Source organism: Chionomys nivalis, chromosome 1, assembly GCF_950005125.1.
Source record: "Chionomys nivalis chromosome 1, mChiNiv1.1, whole genome shotgun sequence".
NCBI lineage: Eukaryota > Metazoa > Chordata > Mammalia > Rodentia > Cricetidae > Chionomys > Chionomys nivalis.
This window is the reverse complement of record NC_080086.1, coordinates 195,922,273-195,942,611: the sequence shown is the minus strand read 5'-3', so window position 1 is coordinate 195,942,611 and position 20,339 is coordinate 195,922,273. Positions and strand designations below refer to the sequence as shown.

Below are 20,339 nucleotides of genomic sequence, written 5' to 3'. Positions count from 1 at the left end.
TTGCAGGGCATCACTAGCCCCGTTTGCAGGGCATCACTAGCCCCGTTTGCAGGGCATCACTAACCCCGTTTGCAGGGCATCACTAACCCCGTTTGCAGGGCATCACTAGCCCCGTTTGCAGGGCATCACTAACCCCGTTTGCAGGGCATCACTAACCCCGTTTTCAGGGCATCACTAGCCCCATTTGCAGTGCATCACTAAGGTTGCCTTAAGCCGGGAAGACAGACACTTCTTGATCCTCAGCCAAACATGGCAGAATAGCCATGAGTATAACGCTGGGTTTTTCTTCTTCAGAGGGGAAGTAAGTTTGAAATCTCCTCTGAGCCCACACTGCATCAAGACATAGAGGATTGTACTCTTTAGCATGTTGGGACACACATGCAATCACAACCACACAAAAAGACAGAAAAGCAGGAGGGTGATGAGCTGTGCAAAGAAAAGGGGTCAGCGGGAGTGGGAGGGGAAGAAGAGTACATAATGGGGGGAAACAGGATCAAAATGCATTGTGTACATGGAAATGTCACAATGAAAGCAATATATGCTAATAAAAGCATAAATAACACACTGGTAGATATTTAAATACTGAGGCAGACATCCTCTTATTCAGTCTTTCTCTGTCTCTTTCATTACATTCAGACTGCAGTTTCCCCTCCCTCCTCTTCTCCCAGTCCCCACCACACCCCAAACCACTCCTCCTTCATTTCCCTTCAGAAAAGGGCGGCCCTCCCAGGGATATCAACGAAACATGGTATATCAAGTTGCAATACAGTCTTTTATTTTTTAATGAAGAAAATAGAAACTATTCATTTCGAACAAGCTTACCACACACCTCCCAGCCGTCTGCAGGAAATGCAGGTAAAAGCATGTATTGGTTCATTCATCCATCACTTCTCTCAATAAACAGTTGATAGTTATGGTCTGTAACACACTATACCAGATCTTCAGAACTCCTTTGTGTTCAAAGGTGATTCTTTCTCAGAGAGAGCCTCCATTAGAAGATTTAATGAAGCCACCTAAGGGGATGTTGCTGTAATTGATAGCTTTAAACATGTATACTTACAGAGATAAACAGTAATGCAGCAAGCCATTATCAAAAACAACTGTAGCAGGTTTGTGATACTGTAATAAGGACAGGTGATTTTTAATTTATTATTATTGTCCATAGTGATACATATTAGATGTTTGGAAAATGTTTATTGGTGTGTGTGTGTGTGCGCGCGTGCATACGTGTTACATAAATCTGGATGAGATTGGTGTAAAAATGAAAACACAACTAAAGCCAAGGCAGCTATGATTCAGAGAGGGACAAGACACTAGACAAATTGAATGAAGGTGGATGCCACTCCAGAGGACATCTTGGCCATTGTTAAAGGAACTAAAGAACAAGGTGAAGATTGTCTTTCAAAAATAAAACAGAAATCCGGTTCCTGGGCTCAGAGCAAAGTCTTTGGCCTTGCTGTGAAAGATGATGATAAGAAGGCTGTTACCCTGGTCAAGCAGACTGTAGACTGAAAGAGAATCAGTTAGTGCACAGCCAAGGTACTTCTCAAACACTCATCTCACAGACATACAAATTCTTTCTGAATGCTGTGTTGTTATAGGCAAAGTTATTTTGATCTGAGCCTTCCGTAATGCACATGTTTTGGACATGTTGAAAGAACAGGGGAACATCAGAAAGATAGGATGCAGAATGTAAATTAAGCATAAGATAGATATCAGACTAGATAGACAGATAGATAGATTGATAGTAGATGATAGATAGATAGATAGATATTGATATAGATAGATATTGATATAGATAGATAGAAAGATAGATGATAGATAGATAGATAGATAGACAGATATTGATATAGATAGATAGAAGATAAATAGATAGAAGATAGATAGATAGATAGATAGATAGATAGATAGATAGATAGATGATAGATATTGATATATATGATAGATATTGATATAGATGATAGATAGACAGATATTTATATAGATAGATGATAGATAGATAGATAGATAGATAGATAGATAGATAGATAGATGATAGATAGATAGATATTGATATAGATAGATATTGATATAGATGATAGATAGATAGATAGATAGATAGATAGATAGATAGATAGATAGATAGATAGATAGGATATTAGTTTTGATCACTAGTTCCCACACCTGTCCCTTATCATCAATTCACTTAGCTTGTTAAAATTCAACCTGGGACACAAGTCTGAGATGAGTCCCAGGTTGCAGCATTTTTGGGTTTTCAAGATCTGGCCACTAATTTGTGGAGCCACTGATCAGGTAGAGAAAATCTGCAAATCTAAATTAGGGTTGTGGGAGTGAATGAGGACTGGAAAGACAGATGAGGGAAAGAAGGGTAGGTTTTCCACAGATGCATCCAATACACATTTGAAAAGGGGGGATGCAGAGTTCAGTGGTGATGAGGATGTAGGGGTCAGGCAGTGACAGCGATGTAGGGGTCAGGCAGTGACAGTGGCAGAAGGTAAGGTACAGAAGCAAGAAGAGGTGGTACACTCCTGAATAGACATCCTGTGGTATGGAAGAGATCTAGGATGAGGAGCAGAACTTGAAAATAGGATTTGATGACGCAGACATTACTGCAATCGCTGCTGTTATCATCACCATCATCATCTTCTCCTATGATTCTACTGTTTTGATGCTGTTTGATTTACAGACTGAGTTTATTGAAACAACACTTGTCCAAGTTCAGTTCAGTTATGGCTCTTGCTGCCCATGAGCATACAGCTTTAAAAATTGCACTGATGTAAATGTGAAAAGCAGTGTGGCAATGGCTTGGCTGTTAGCATCACAGGTAACAGTTCTTAGTTACTGTTTTCCATGTGCTCATTGGACACTTTCTTATGAGTCAAAACCCAGAAACATTGAGAATGAAGGTGGGGGGATTTAAAGTTTTTCTACTCTGGTGTGTAATAAAGATGGCAAAAGTAGGTATACCACCATTCGATATATGAGAACTGAACAGGCAGGAATTACTCCTCATGTGGCCTTGCATATGCTACCTGGATAGCATGCCTTTCCCACCTGAAATATACTTCCAACTGATGTACAAGGATTATGACTATTTTTAAAAATTTTTAACATCTCTCTGATAAGCTGAAAGTCTGTAAATGAAGTCAGACCATTGTAAAAAGAAATCTTATCAGAAGTAAGAGAGTTGTAAATTAGTAAAGGTTTTAAGGGATTTGAGGTTCTACTAGATTTTACTAAACAAATATTATATTAAAGATTTTTATGTTTTTCCCATTTTGCTTTACAAAAAATATATAGAAAAACAAAATGACCTTCTAACTGTAAACAAATTTTTCAGGATTAGATGAGAATGGGTATATTATCTGACACTTTTGTACTCCACTTTTGGACATGGGAGGCTTCTCTGCCAAGTATTTTAAGCAAAGCTGATAAAAAGTGACCTTACTTGGCATGTCTACAGCTGCCAACCCAAATGTGTGATCATAGGATCTCAATATCTTTAGTACAGAGTAGGGAAGAGGTTGTTGGGTTATCAGTATCTGAACAAACTGTGGGTCCCTTGTAAGGGTTCCTCATAGATCGTTAATCCAAGAAGGCATCTACAAATAAACAGAGGAGAGAAACACATGGCTTTAAAGCAAGCAAACAAAACCAGAATGGTTTCCCGGGCAGGAATCTTGGACAGAAATCTAACTAACTTAGTTTACTAAAAGAACAGGAAGAAGAAAGAAGGGAGGGAGAAAGGAGAGGAGAGGTAAGAAGGGAGGGGAAGAGAAAAGGAGAAAGAGGGAGACAGAGGAAGGGAAGGAGGGAGGGAGGGAGGGAGGGAGGGAGGGAGGGAGGGAGGGAGGGAGGGAGGGAGGGAGGAAGGGAGGAAGGGAGGAAGGAAGGAAGGAAGGAAGGAAAGAAGGAAGGAAGGAAGGAAGGAAGGAAGGAAGGAAGGAAGGAAGGAAGGAAGGAAGGAAGGAAGGAAGATGGGGAGGGGCACTAATGAGAAAGAGCTAGGTTTCTCAGCCTACAAATAGAGGAGAGACGTGGGCAGCAGTGGGGAGTCTCTATGTTCTTAGTGACAGATGAAAGAGTTTTTGAAGGAATTTGGGGAAGTCTATAATATTTACATATCCAACTTCCCCTCTGCTAAATTCAAACGCTCTGCTGGCCATTTGGCTTCCATGGTAGCTGGTGTTCATGATAACAAGACAGTTGGGTCTGTACGGTTACTTGACCTAGAAGTTTTTGTTCTCATGATAAATCAGTCAATTGGTAGCTAAAGTCTAAGGTCCTCATATACGTGTACAGTAAACTAGGCACTGGCGACAATGAGTGTATGTTCAAACCTAACTCCATCATTTGGGGGCCAAGTCAAATGGGATCTCTGATCTCCATGGAGAAAGAGTGTCTCCTGCTCTGGCTTCCATATGACAGAGGAGGCCCAACCCATAGCCCACCAGCCATAAGAAAAATCACTCAGTGGAGGGCCTGAAAACTGCTTTTCTCTTTAATCCTTTTTACGGCATATATTTAGTTGCCATCTAATATTAATTGAAATTTTTAACTATGCCAAGCCCCGCACAACTGATGGGAATTGATTTCTTCGTAGTATATGTTATCAGTATATAATTAAGTATGAATAGTCATATGTCTCATTTCCCTTATTTAAATGTCACATTCTCAAATGCAAGTACTGTGCCCCCCGCTGCACATCTGGGGTGCCATCGACGTTTCATGCTTTGCTTTCTACCTTGTCCTATAAAACCATTTGTGCACATCTATCACTCCATAGAGAACTGCAGATTGCTGGAATTCTTTTACTCCTTCATCACAATGTTCTATATACTAGGCCCATAATAATTCTTCCTTGAATAAGTAAACAAGTGTCCTGATCAAAAATATTCTGTCCTGTGTCCTGCATGCATTAAAAGAGCCATCTCAGAAAAACTGAAAATAAAACTATCATAGTAAACGCAGTGATTTTTACATAAAAATGATATGATAATATTTTATACTACTTTCATTTCTACAAAAAAAAATTCCTGAAATAGTTCAAATCCTCCAAGAAGCTGTAGGCTGAACTAGCATTTTGCTTTCAATAATAGAGTAACTTGATAAAGTTACAAAGTGATTTTTGTCAATAGGTTCAATAAAAATATTCCAGAAGAGGATGGAGAGCCAAAATGTTGTTTGTTAATGTTCGTAAAATAAGGGGCTTTAGGTCCACTCCTTTTTGTGTTGGATACAGGAGACTGGCCTGATGGTACTAAAGCCACACTCAGAGCCCCAAACCTTGAGGTCCAGATGTATCCCTCCCTAAGATGCGCCTCCTACTCTAGTCATTCTGTAAGTCTGCACAGAAATAATCTGGTGAACATTTAATACAGGGGTGTAGGCCACCCTTGGAATCACAAACCAGTGTTTGCCTAGTTAAGGAACTGACTTGGAGTTTTTACTTAAAAACAAAATCAAAAACAAACAAAAAGGTGCACTGTAGGTAAATCTGACCTCTCCACAGATCATAATGGAACATGAGAAGAAAGTGAAAGAAGCACACGTGGTAATGCCCTTGGCTTTAGCCTCACCCTGTAGCTTTGTGCTGATGGTGCCTGGGGTTTCTCTTGCTGAATGAACTGTTTGGTGGAGCAGAACATGGCTGCCACACACTTATTTACATATAGCACCTCTGTTGCTCTGGTTAGAGAGGAAGCACCTAGGGCTGGAGAGACAGGTAAGCAGTTACGAGCATGGGCTGCTTGTGTAGGGATCTGAGTTTGGTTCCCAGCCCCATGTTGCACAGCTCACAGCCACCTTTAACTTCAGCTCCAGGAGATCCAACACTCGCTTCTGGTCTCCAAGGGGGGCCTGTGTGCAAACAATCACAGACACACACAATCTGCACATGGTTAAAATATAGTAGATATTGTACAATGTGCACACACTCACAGACACACAATCTGCACATGGTTAAAATATGGTAGATATTTTACAATGTGCACACACTCACAGACACACACAATCTGCACATGGTTAAACTATAATAAATATTTTACAGTGTGCACACACTCACAGACACACACAATCTGCACATGGTTAAACTATAGTAGATATTTTACAATGTGCACACACTCACAGACACACACAATCTGCACATGGTTAAACTATAGTAGATATTTTACAATGTGCACACACTCACAGACACACATAATCTGCACGTGGTTAAAATATAGTAGATATTTTGCAGTGCAAGCATCACATGATCTTCACTTCTTAGGCAGATGATTCTGATGGAAATACAAAGACTAGTAGTCTTCCTGGGGTACAGCAGGCCCAGAAGGTAGCAGAAGAGGTAGAACACTTATAATTGCATTCTTCTCATGCAGAAGGAGTGAAAAATTCCAAAGAGGATCATTATATCCAAACAAAACCTGAAGGCACACTGGCTGTCACCAATGACATGAAAATGCTTCTCAGTCAGTAAGAGCCGGAGGCTTCATGTGTCTGTAACAGAGGAAAGGCCCTTGTGTTAGATCTCTCTAAATGTTTATAATGGCTCTCATCATTGCTACTGTCTGAAGGGAAGTGAAACTATCATCTAGAACAGTAAGAGTTGCTTTCCTAGAGCAGCGACTGGGTCTGGAGTCATTCCCTGGAGCCTGCCCACAGTCAACCTTGCACTTACCTCCTGGGAAGCTGTTACTTACACAAACTCCCAGACTGCATCTCAGAATTACAACAGCAGAACTTCTGTGTTGGAGTCTGCATTTTGTGTTTTTCTGAGCCCACACAGTAGTTCAGGACCAAGACCAGCACCATTCAGATCTCCTGAAACTTGTCTGAAATGTAAGATCCCAGGCCACCACATCTCTAGTAGAGCAGAATTAGCATATAAACAAAAATTGGGGTCATCAGCATGAGCCTTAAAGCTTTGGAATTGCTGCTCTGAGAAACAGTGGCTAGTTCATGTTTGCACTGGTCTTCGATGATCACCTTTCTCTCAGAACATTCAGGTAAGAAGCCAAGCACACTGCCAGAGCTAAACAGAAAATCTCTGCAAGTTCCTTCTTCTACCTTTGCAGGCAGAGCTGATGCAACTCTCAGGCACGTAAGGCAGGAACTCAAAAAGAAGTTACTGGTAGTAAGAAGCCTAACTACTGGTTATCAGATTGTGGTTTGTGCTCTCTAGGTTTAATCCATGCAGACTGTCAGAGGAAGACTCATTCAGTCACTGGTTCAGCAGTGTTTCCACTACATTAGTGTCTGTGACAGGTGTGGGACCGGGCACACCCCCATCATCTAGGGATGTGTTTGCACCAGCTGTGCAGATTCCAGTCCAAAATCAAACAATGTCAGTAATGAAATCTCAGGAAAGTATGACTACTATGAAGAAGAGGGAGAAGAATAAAAAGAAAGAAACAATAGTAAGGAAGTGCCACCTAAGAGCTGATAGAGAAATGGAAGATCTCTAAGGAAGGAACATAGGAAGCAAGGCTTGAAGGCAGAGTTTTTTGAGCCAAGCAGGTTTCTGGTGGAAGAAGTGGATACAACTTATCCTCAAGTAGGATAGCAGAGAGGGCATAAATGAGTTCTGAAGATACTATAAGCACAGCACGCATAGCATTATAAACCAGGGTAAGTCTTTACAACAAAGGAAACCAAGCAGGGCTTCTCAAACCTTAAGCTGCTCAGTGCGCTGAGAACCTTGAGAAGCTGCAGTATGGAGCCAGTAAGTCTGGGTGAGATCTGAGTGCCTGAACTTCCAGTGATCTCTCAAGTGATGCCAACGCCACTGCTTTTTAGTCTTCGTTTTCAGTGAGTAGAGGGCTTTGTGGGCTGAGAGCTTGAACATCATCCCCAGTGACACACAGTGGGTAAGTCAAGCCAGATTTGAAGCACACATGCCCAACAACAAAGACACAGTGTTTGTCTTGTCTCTCAGAGAAATCTCATGCCTGCTTCACTGGGACATAGTCTTTGTTGAAAAATGTAAAGAGCCTACCTGAGGAAGGTCTCATTATCCCAACTTATTTATAGAAAGGGAAAGTTGATGTCTTCACAATTACTGACATTCTGTGCTATGTGTTATAAAACATATAGAAGAAATAAGACATACTTAATCCCTGGCACCTTGGAGACAAATGATAACATTGGAGACCATTTTGGTACAATCTGTACAGATCAAATGACTCACCGGTCTCAAATGTAATGGCACTATATTTGTAGGAACTGACCCGAGGGAACCAACTGTTCCCGAGACCCTGTAGTCACGCTCCATTTAGCCTGACTTTCCCAGATGTTACTGCCCTTGTCCACTGTATTCAATTCTCTTCACTCCATGGAAGAGCTTAGAACTACAAGAAGTGTTCGGGCTCTGAGGTGTCAGAGATATATGCAGCAGCTCACACACTCATGTTAATGAATTTGTAGTATAAATTGTGCATGTGTGTGTCTGTGTGTGTGCGGGTGTGTGTGCGTGTGGTGCGCTGGAGTAACTAGCTCTTGGCTTTCTTCCACAGACATGGCTGCATCTTCTCAGATCAAACAGCTCCTCTAAGGAGAGGCAGGCCCCTCACTTTCATGTCATAAGCCCTGGGGTTGGGGGGATGTTCTGTGTGTACCGTGTATGCCATTGCCTTGACAAATGACACGGTTTGGTTTGTGCTGTTACCCTCCTCCTTTGTTAATTCTCTGTGTTCTTTTTCCTTTGTGCTGCACGATTAGGACCCTGCAGTGGGACACAGACCCCTCAGTGCTCCAGCTGCAGTCAGACTCAGAACTTGGGTATATGTCTGCTCTTTTGCTACTCCTATGATTTCTTTGCTATAGTTGTGTTAAATTGCTGGAGCTGTTACTGCTCTTGGTTTATTCCCCTTTTGTTGAAACTTCCACTTTAATACATTTCTTTTCTTCTGTTAGTTTTCCTTATATAGTTTGGGAGAAAGTATCTCTTTGTGGACAACACCATAAAAAGATGGCTTTTTCCCTCCCCTTATTAATTCCTGTTAATGCAAAGTGACGCTGTTCCCTAAGAAAATTGCCAACAGAAGCCCATACATCCACTTAAAAAAAGGAGCACACAAAGTCTGGAATTGGAGATACGTGTGGCTTTATCCTAACCTTCTCCCTTCTGACTAACAACCAATCTTGTCTGGGATCAGTACTGAAACGTTGTGTCTTGTTTGTGTAATTTACTTTTAATTTGCTAGAGAATTCACAGTAAACTCTTAACTTCAGTTCATTTTGGATAACTACGATTGAAAGAAGGAGTCAATTTGCCCAATATTTCAATACCTGGTGTTGGGTAATTTCTCCTAAAGATAACGTTTTCAGCATATGACTTCCAGGGGCTGAAAGGCAGCTTCAGAGTTGAAGAGCCATCTATAAAGAATAAAATACATGGATTTAGTTTTTTTCTTTTCTCTTAAAAGACTGGGGTGAACTATAGTCACATGTGAGATATTTCCACTGGATGCTCTCACCGCTCACTATCAAGCTCAGAAGAGCTGATTGTGTACTTTTTCCAGCTTCAAGTACAGTAGGAGTAACTTGAAATCAGCCATAGCAAGACTATCTACATAGAAATTGAGAAAGACTGTTATGACTGATATGACTTCCCCTCCCTTCACACTGGCATGATGGCATGTACCAACATAGACTGGAAGCTTCCAAAATAGACACCTCAGCATTTTATAATACCATTTTTTTTCTAAAAGTAAACCAATAGGTCTCTAAATGGTCATTAGTTCATTTACTATCTACCCTGAATTGTTTAAATTCCTGGGCCTGTGTCTCTGGGTTTCCACATATCATCTGTGTGTGGCTCGCTGTACATGCAGAAGTTCTCAACTAACTCACAGTGATGCTAAGCCAAGGAGTCTAGCATACTAGTGACCAGTACACTGGTTATAGATTAGTTCAGAAGATAGCTGCAAATTCCTTTAAAAAAATACCAAACTGTTAAATTACTAAGTCTTGAGCTGTTTTGCTAAATCATTCATTATCTATTTCCAATTATATTTTTAATAATCAAGAAAAGTGATCGTGTAAAGCAGAGAACAATAAGTACATAGTAAGTTACAGTTTGCGCTGTTTCAGTATGGCATCGTGTTTTTAAATGTGAACAAATAGAAGAGAGTTGGAAAGGCTACTGTGTGACTTCAAGTTGACTTAGGTATACTGCAGTATTGCTATGTTGCATGTGCTGATATGGAGCAGCAAGTAACTGTTTTCCAGGAGGAAACTCCACATGCAAATTAAAGTGTCCTGGGGAGATGGAGCCTTGCACACTGGCGCTTTCTCCTCACTTCAGAGTAGAGTCAGTGGGTCAGAGACAGAAAAGAGATGGAATCCTGTACTGAGAGGGGCTCATCTTAGGGAGTTTTGAAGGAATTATCAGAAAATATTTGAGAAAGATTCTATCAGCCGTGTTACAATTTCAAATATCACACCATGACAGTTCCCCTTTTGGCAGATCTTATATACACACAAAAGTTTGTGGGACGCTCCTTAGGCAACATGGTTCTTCTTGAGACAGTTTTATTTCCTCATCTTAGAGTCGGCACGAGATTGACCCTAGTCTGTAATTTTCTCTGTGTCTTCACTTAACAGCTGTACTGAAATATAACTGACACAAAATACTGCGCGCAAGCTACTGAAATTGATGTTTGGCATGCATACATGCTCATCAAACTGTCACCGCCATCAGGAAAGCAAACAGTTGTCACCCCCAGAAGTGTCTCCTACCTCTGCATTGATTTGATTATTTCATTTCTTCTATTGATTTTGTATTTAATTTGCATTTTGTCGGGCTTTATTACAGTGGAAACAAGGCACTTCTCTGCCTGTCTCTCCCCCGACCTCCAGCTACTGTTTCCCTTTTACGTGAGTTATGAAGTAACACATTTGGCCTTTATTCAGCCACTGGTCTCTGTGTCACTTACGTGACAAAAGTGTGCTCATTCACAGTTAGCATTTTCCCAAAGCTCTACATTCCTTGTGTGGACCTGTATTTCTGTCTGGTGTAATTCTCCTCTCTCCTCTCTTCTCCTCCTCCTCCTTTTCCTTCTCTTCCTCTTCTTCTTCTTTTCCTCTATGGATTTTTTTTTGTTCAACTATCTTCAAATTTACTAACACTTTTTGTTTGACCAGGCCAACCGTTTTTCATTTCCAAAATGTATCTTTCAGTTCTATGGTGTATACTTGAGTCCTTTTAAGTTTTCAGTCTCTTCCTTGAGATTCTTACTGTATAAGACTTGGATTGCTGGCCTTGAGAGCACTGATCTACCCCCTTCATAGCCTCTTCATGTCTGATGTTTGAATCCTCCACTGGGTAAAATACATATCTCCTTGTCATTGGGGTTGCTATCTGTGCATTCACATTGCTCTTCTGTCTGAAATGAATATTCTTATTTTTTCATGTCCTTAGCTCACTGGTTTCCACACAGTAGACAAAGCATCACTTCTCCCAAATTTCACAGACTTGCGCTAGAGATACCCTCGCTATACCTCACACAGGGAGCCCAGGCATGTCCTAAACTCTTTGCTCACATCTATTCTCCTCTGTGGTACCCAGGAGACTAGAAAACACTAAGTCCCGTGTGTGCCTGGAAATGAGAGGTAGAAACCCATCCCTTCCACAGCAGATGAAAAGTAGGATTTCTTTATGCATATCCCTTTTGTCTGTAGGAAAACATTTAGGAGCTGGGGTTTATTACCTTCTAGTTCTACTCAGAGCCAAGCAAAGAATCTATGGTAAATGCCTTCATTCTTATTTAAATGGCATGCACTTTAAAATAATTTAGTTATTCTTTGCTACCCGAAAGAGTTGGGCAAATGTCAGTTCCAAACAGGCAAGTTACGATAGCAAACAAAAGTTGGGGTTCTAGATGGGGGCCTAGTCTTTCTAGGATGAACATAGAGAACAGCCTTTATTGCTGACTTCAGTTATGATGTTGATTTTTACAAGTTAGATCCACACACTCATTATACTCCAGAGATTAGGACTGCTTATTGTCAACTCCAAGAATTGACAAGTTAGAGGTAGGCTTCCAAACAGCTGGAAAGGTGGTGCTTATTACACAGTTCAGTTCCTTCTGGGGAGAAGATGGGGCCCTATTCTTATCACTAGGGTTGAGATTATGGTGGGGAGCCTTAGATGTGCTCTACTTCAGAGGACGAGTACTGGCTTAGCCTTTGGATGCAAGCAAATTAGAAGCCAGACCCTTGGGTAGCAGCTTAAAAGGTCAGCATACACCTTCCCGATAAAAGCAGGGATTCGTCTTTATCACCCATCACTCACTGCCAAGCTACTGTGAAGATACAGGAAGAGGTCTGAGTACTTGTTTTATGATGCTTCCCCCCTCCCCTACCCACGTGGTTCCACGTAGCTGTGTCCGATGAACCAATTAGATTAGCATGCAGAGAGAGGTCGTTTGGTAGCAGCCTTACAAGTGTGGACCAAACCCTTCAGTACTCAGGGAGAAATGGATGAGGGTTGGTCAGGAACGAGTTTAGGGTGAGACTGTATCTCAGCTTTTCATGCTGATTTTGAAGTGGCTTTACTTTCAGTTCTCTACTGTATAGACTGTCACATATTTCTGAGATTTTTCTCCAGGGGTGTTGGTTAACTGTTTACATGGTACCTTCATAGGGAGGGAGCAAGTGGCTGAACCTCCTGCTACGCCATTGTCCCTCAGGTCAGGTATGGTTTTGTTTTAAGATTTTTGTCTGTTTAATTGTTAGTTGTTAGTTCGTTGTTCATTGCTATCAAAATTCTGAGTATTACTTTTATGAGAGTTGGATATACTTGGATTCCTAAAATTTTCAAGATTTAATATATACATACATATTTAGAAGGCTGAAGAGAAGGCTCAGTGGTTAAGAACACTTGTTGCTCTTGCAGAGGACCCAGGTTCAGTTTCCAGCACCCACATGGTGACCCATACTCTTTTCTGATTTCCATGAGTTTATGAATGTAGATAGTTCAGAGACAGACCCTCAGGCACACACACACACACACACACATGTGCACACAGGCACACACATAAAGTATTTTGTTCATTTAAATCAACCCACTTAACACTTTGCTATGTTTAGATTAAGTTTTTGTTCAGTAAATACATTGGCAAACATCTCTGTAGTTTACTTGAAGACAGCTCCCTCATTCAGGCCTTACTTTTGGGTTACTGTGTATTTGAGAGGTTTTTGTGATTCTGGATCCTGTCCTAGTCACCCAGCCTTACTCCCCTTCCGTAGACTCAGTCCATCTCCCTGAAGATTGGACATCCGACACTGGCCCTTAAGCGCTATTCCAGTGGTTCTCAACCTATGGGCCACGACTCCCTTTGTGGTCAAATGACCCTTTCATGGGGGTTACATTTCAGATCTCCTGCATATTAGATACTTACATTATGATTCATAACAGTAGCAAAATTACAGTTATGAAGTAACAATGAAGATAACTACATGTTCGGGGGCCTCCACAACATGAGGAATTGTATTAAGGGTGGGAGCATTGGGAAGGCTGAGCATCACTGCTCTATTCAAAAGACAACAGAAACACGTGCAGTAAATCGCTCCTTCAAAGTCCCCAGTGAAGCCCAGCCTCACCAATTCTCTTCTTTGCCTTCGTGCCTGTGTGGATTTTGGCCTACAACTTCGGATTTTCACACCTCTGCCTCAGCTCTGCAAGGGTTTGGATTACGGCAGGGTCACCGTGCTCAGATGTTTTTACAAGTTTTCCAGACCAGCAGTCGCGCAGCATTCAGTCAGGGCTGGGAAGCTCCTGCTTCAGGAACACGATATGTATGGCGTTCTAAACAATTCTCCTGTAGGAATCTGGCCTTGCATTGAGTCTGAGCAGTCTGAGAGAAACAGACAGGATGCCCATGACTGTCATCCCATCCAGGAGTTCTTCTTGATCCAGATTGTGGATGCCTATGAGATCCAAATGCCTGGTTCCCCTGGAGTCTTCCTCTCCCGCCCAGCACATCTGCTGTGCCACCTGGGTTTGCTTCTGTGTCACAGCCTGGAATTCCCTGGGGCTGCAGACTGAGACAATGTGAGGCTCCTCTTGCTTGTCTGAGACAATGTGGGGGCCCCTCTTGCTTGTCTTCCCTCTTTCATGTACCACTGCTATTTTTCACCTTAAGATTTCCTTTTTTTGTTTTTGTTTTTTTTTTGTTTTTGTTTTTCGAGACAGGGTTTCTCTGTAGCTTGGAACTAGCTCTTGTAGACCAGGCTGGCCTCGAACTCACAGAGATCCGCCTGCCTCTGCCTCCCGAGTGCTGGGATTAAAGGCGTGCGCCACCACCGCCCGGCTTTAAGATTTTCTTTTATTCAAACAGCTAGTGTTTATTATTTCAGCTAGAATGGTACATCTGGTCCCCATGACTCCATCTTGGACCAAAGCAGAAATGTTTTGCCACTGATTCTAGATTTGCATGCTAACTATGTGATCCACAAACAAACTAGCAAGAGAGAAATCTGGAAGATGATATGGAAAGAGAAAAAAGAACTCCAAGAAAATTACAAATAAAGTCAGAAAATAAGAAAAGTTTAACCTGTTTGTTTGTTTTGACCAAGACAATACTTATTGATGTACTAAACACTTTCTTTTTTAGACTGCTATAATAGAATAACCAAATTAAACATTTTAGGAGAAGTAAAATGACAGGACCTAAGGAACAAGTGAAGTTTCCTAGTGGGAGAAAAACACAGACAAGGAAGCAATAAAGTCAATCAGTGAAGCTGGGATAGATTGGGACAGTCTGGAGACAGATTACACTGCACATGTTGCCTTTAAGGAAGAGCTTAAGAGCCAGTATCCCCACCAGATGCCCTGGCTTCCAGGAGAAGATTGGAGTCCGTGGAAAGGGGGTGAGGCAGGATAGGGAGGAAAGAATCCTTACCACGAGCAGAGAAAAATCGGCTTCGTATTGTTAAACTCAGTAACACGGAGCTTGTGTGACATCTCCCTCCACTGAAGCCTCAGGCTTGGGTTTACTGTGTTCAGCATCAGACTGTGGGTGCAGCTGCTTGGCTATTTGAAAGAAAAAGGCAGATCTGGGAAAAGGATCTCAGCAAGAATGTGGTTGCCCCTCCTTAAGGCGGAACTCAGAATTTCTTCCCCGTCTTTGATTGTAAAAGGGAAGTTTCATTTGATCTATCTCTCGTGTACCATCAACTTTTTATTCTTTGTGGCACTTGGTGTCAGACTCAGACCTCACCTTCATAGGCTTCGTTCACGCTAGGCAAGTGCCCTGCCACAGAGCTGGGTCCCCAGCCCTGTCACCTGCCCTTCTGTGTCCTGCTTAGACCTCTCTGATTTGAAATCATTTTCCGTGTTTCCCATATGACCACAGCTGGTATTTCCTGAGCTCCTGAGTAAGCTGACAATGTCTGTGACTTTAATAGTATTTCATTACAATCACACTTTCTACAAAAAAAGAAAAAAAGAAGAAGAAATATAGACAGCATCCTGGAACACACACGCATGAATATCAAACATAATGGTAAAATGCACTTCAGAGTCTAAATATATAGGTGAATATTGACTCCCCAAAAGGGCTGATAACTTGGCTTTAATGGCTCTGATCAGAACTTTGTTGCCAGAGAGGGGGAAGCCCTTTCCTTGCCTTTTGTAATGGTTGTTATTTATTGCCAAACATTTCTCAGGCAGCTGATCCTTGCTAGTCTTTAGAGAATCTTGAGCAAGATATTCTAAGATATTTTCCATTCTTCAGTAGCAGCTCCATTTTCAAAAAGACAGTGTTCCTGTTGCATTTAGTTTCACGAAAATGAAATTCATTCGGGGAAGGAAGTGCACTCTGAGAAACTCACTGGCATACATGGAAGGTTCTAATTACACAGCTTCATGTTACAGAGTGTATGGAACTTACTCCAAGTCACCAAGGAAGGAAAAAGTCATTCCTAAAAATACTTTATATCATATCTGTAGCAACATTAGAATGAATACAGTTCTGTACCATCTGTCCTGTTGTTTTGCATTTCCAGGGTGGCTATGATGATTTTAACTTTTGTCCATCTCAGAAGTCTTACGAAGTTTGCTTGTGCTGCAAAATCCAAAGCAAAACCTTGGAGTGCAGCCATTGACTACGCCAGAGTTGACTGTTGCTTCCTTTCAGGAAAAATGGGTCAGCTGCCGTACTAATATCTCTGCACAGCGAGAAGCAGACTCTGTGGAGTCGCAATAAGTGCTTCCTAAAATCATTTTAATGCATGAAAATTCATTCTTGAATTAATGTGGAAAGGCCAAGTCTCCTGCTGCTTCTCTTGGAGGAAACACCCACCCCTCTAAGCACAGACGGTGCCTGTGTGTGTGGCGAGACAGCCACAAAGCCAGCGACTTTCCTGGTGTTGTGCCCGGTCCTCACTGTTCCTCTCTGCCAGTGGAGTATCCCATCCCCAGCTTAGAAATCTGTGCGTAAGATATCACAGATTGTTACCCACTGATGCCAGAGCACAGTATTTAGAAAACAAATATTCTTTGTCATTGGAAAATAATATCTCAATTAATTCTGAGAATTTTTATATCATGTATTTTGTTCACATTCAGCCCTCAGCTTCTCACAGATCCATGCCTATCTTTCTACCTATTCAACTTTGTTTCTTCTTCTTCTTCGTTGTTGTTGTTGTTGTTAGCCCACTTAGCCCAACTTGTGCTAGAGGAGAGAAGTAATCATCGTCTTACTTAGCTGTGAACCCTGTGAGCTACAGCAGTGATTGGCCTGGCGAGAGATATATCTGCTGGAGCAACAACAGCATGAATATTGCGGTTGAACCCAATCCCTTTCTGACTGGTTTCTTGTAACCAACCGCAAGACAGAACCTATACCTGGCTCTACCATCCTTGTTATTTTTTTTAAACCTTTTGTGTTACATGAGCTCCTCCTATTCTTTTTCTATAGTTGCAGAATCTCAGGTGAACTTCTGTTGGTGACTGTCAATGGCCATATTTTCATCTTTGTCTTTCCTTAGCTCCATGTTTGCACATAGAAAATGATTCCCTATGAACTTCCGCGTCTGTCAGCTATACTATTCATTTGTCTTCTGGCAGAACATGCAGCCTTAAAATGTCCCCTGCCCACTTCTCTCCTTCACCCTCCATGTGAAGTTAGCTATTAAAGTAACCATCTGTCATTTTCCAGAGTCCCATTTTCATCACTCTGGACCAAGTCTCCAGCCTTTGTGAGATGCTCACCACAAACACAGCCGTCATTCTTCTGGTCCCCCCCCCCTCCTTTGCCTCAATGTTCTGCTCCATTCCATGTTCAGTTCTTGAACCTCCCTTCTCCTTCCTCTTTGCTTATGGATCTTTTCTTTATGCCTCTTTCCCAGACTCATCTTCTAAGATACAGTCACTTCCCACACTTGACATCTGGCACCTGATTTTATTTCTCCTATGTTTGTTATGTTGTTATGGTTTAAATATTGCTTCGTAACAGTGAGTGTCTTAGTAACTTCCAGTAACTGTTCAATTATCTATACAAAGTCCAGGTTCTTTAGTGTTTAATAGTCTATCCTCAATATGCCTCTCTAGATTTTTTTTAAGGCCATTACTCCCGATTCAAAACTTCTATTCTATAAGCCAGACCCAAAAAGAGGAACATGGGATGTACTCACTCATATTTGGTTTCTAGCCATAAATAAAGGACATTGAGACTATAATTCGTGATTCTAGAGAAGCTCAATAAGAAGGTGAACCCAAAGAAAAACATATAAGCATCCCCCTGAATATTAACCTTCATCAGGCGATGAAAGAAGACAGAGACAGAGACCAACATTGGAGCACTGGACTGAAGTCTCACGATCCAAAGGAGGAGCAGAAGGAGAGTGAGCATGAGCAAGGAACTCAGGACTGCGAGGGGTGCACCCACACACTGAGGCAATGGGTATGTTCCATCGGGAACTCACCAAGGCCAGCTGGCCGGGGACTGAAAAAGCATGGGACAAAACCGGTCTCGCTGAACATAATGGTCAATGAGGACTACTGAGAACTGAAGAACAATGGCAATGGGTTCTTGATCCTATTGCACGTAATGGCTTTGTGGGAGCCCAGGTAGTTTGGATGCTCACCTTAATAGACCTGGATGGAGGTGGGTGGTCCTTGGACCTCCCACAGGGCAGAGAAACCTGCTTGCTCTTTGGGCTGAGGAGGAAGGAAGACTTGATTGGGGGAGGGGGAGGGAATGGGAGGTGGTGGCGGGGAAGAGGCAGAAATCTTTAATAATTAAATAAATTAATTAATAAAAAAAATAAAAAAAAACTTCTATTCTACAAATCCCACCTTCTGCTATAAAGCGTAAGTACAGTTCTTAGATCTTCGTGTGCTCAGGACAAGCTGCCTAGAACACGGACCTTTCCTATGTACCTGCGCTTGGCATTTGAAATCTAAACCAGGTCTTCCATTCTCAACGAAACAAACCCCATTTGTCTAAGTGCAGAGCAATCTGTCCGCCATGCTATCCTCTCACACTCAGTGACTAATTCATGTTAGCTTTTACCATTTTCAGCCTCAAGTTCTCCTTCACTGCTTGATGCATGTGTTCTGGTTCTTCTTTCTCGTTGTGCTGTGAGGATTTGGCACAGTACCTTGATTCTTCTTTCTCATTGTGTTGTGAGGATTTGGCACAGTACTTTGCTCAAACACAGTTTGTGGTTGTGATGATGATGTTGGTCAAAGTAGTTCCTTGTCATTCTACTAGGACTCTACACCACCTATGTAAAATGTTAAGCAAAGAGGGAAATGTTCCTGTTATCAACCTTACTCTGAGGCCTTATCTATTCAAAATTGTTGACTAGCTTTTCGGAAGATAAGGAGGAAAATCTCTGGCTGCACACATCTTCAAATGTCAGTCAGATATGTACCTGTGACTAAGCAGATAAAACAATGGGCTACAGTCAACACGGGCCTGACGCTGACCTTCTTTCTAATGTTCTGACCTTGGCCTTCTTTGGTATCTGGTCAAAGGACTCCTTTTCCTGAGGACATTTGCTCCTTGTTCTGTATCTTTGTCTTTCAGGCTTCCTTTTGCTCCAGAATTGCCTGGTTACTGCAGTGACTTCCTTGAGTTTCCAGGACTGTGAATGCCATGTACTGGCCTCTGATCTTCCACTCAAACATCTTCCCAGTGAGCAATCTGATTGGTTCGTCACTGGTTGTTAAACACTCTGAAACTCTCATTAGACACCATTGTTGAGGGTCTTTGTGTTCATAACATTTTGAAAGTTTATGAACGACTCAGGTTTACTTTAATTCTGACTTTTCAGAACCAACATTTCATAAATGTTGACATTAGGAAAGGATACCATGAATGTCAGGCTGACTGTACATCACAACTTACCATGCCATATCAGTGATGTCTTAGGAACATCCCAGCATCTGCCTTTCTACACTCAAGTCCTCAGTGACACTGAAAAATCCTAACAAAACATGAACCAGGGACAACATGATATCTATAAGCAAGGAATGAATTTGGGTCCCTAACCCATACCTTATACAAAAAGTAATACAAATAGATCAAATGCCTAGATATTAGCATTCAAACTATAAAACTCAGGAAAGATAGGTATAAATCATCAGAGCCTTGGAATGATCCCTGATGTTTGAGGCATACAACAAAAGGACAAGGAAAAAATTCAAATACACATTAAATTGAATTGAAATGCAAAATGTTTTCACTTTAAAAGACATCATCAAAAACATGAAAAACAATTCACAGAACAAGAGAAAATATTTACAAATCATACACACGTGTGTATATGTGTGTGTATACTTAGAATCTAATACCCTGAATACACATTTTTTCTAATTCAACAGAAAAAATGAATAAAAATTTTGAAGATGTTAAAACGACACACAAATACCTATAAAATGTGGTGGACACCATTAGACACTGTGAGGTAGCAATCAGAGTCACTAGAATGGTGGACACCATCAGCCACTGTGACGTTGCAGTCACACCCATGAGGATGGTGGTCACCACCAGCCACTGGAAGGTAACAGTCACACTCATGAGGATGGTGGACACCATCAGCCACTGGGAGGTAACAGTCACACCCATGAGGATGGTGGTCACCACCAGCCACTGGAAGGTAACAGTCACACTCATGAGGATGGTGGTCACCACCAGCCACTGGAAGGTAACAGTCACACTCATGAGGATGGTGGACACCATCAGCCACTGGGAGGTAACAGTCACACCCATGAGGATGGTGGTCACCACCAGCCACTGGAAGGTAACAGTCACACTCATGAGGATGGTGGTCACCACCAGCCACTGGAAGGTAACAGTCACACTCATGAGGATGGTGGACACCATCAG

The 20,339-nt window shown here is 41.8% G+C and overlaps 1 protein-coding gene across 6 annotated transcripts in view; it reads left to right on the top strand.

Annotated features, from left to right (window-relative positions):
• Dync1i1 (dynein cytoplasmic 1 intermediate chain 1) overlaps positions 1 to 20,339 on the top strand; it is a 307,387-nt gene that overhangs the window by 51,271 nt on the left and 235,777 nt on the right. For 3 of the 6 annotated variants that reach the window (XM_057771003.1, XM_057771006.1, XM_057771004.1), the window contains exon 5: positions 8,716 to 8,775. The exons of the other annotated variants lie outside the window; for them this stretch is intronic. In XM_057771003.1, coding sequence (XP_057626986.1) covers positions 8,716 to 8,775 — 60 coding nt within the window. The remainder of the gene's footprint in view (positions 1 to 8,715; positions 8,776 to 20,339) is intronic. 6 annotated transcript variants of the gene reach the window in all.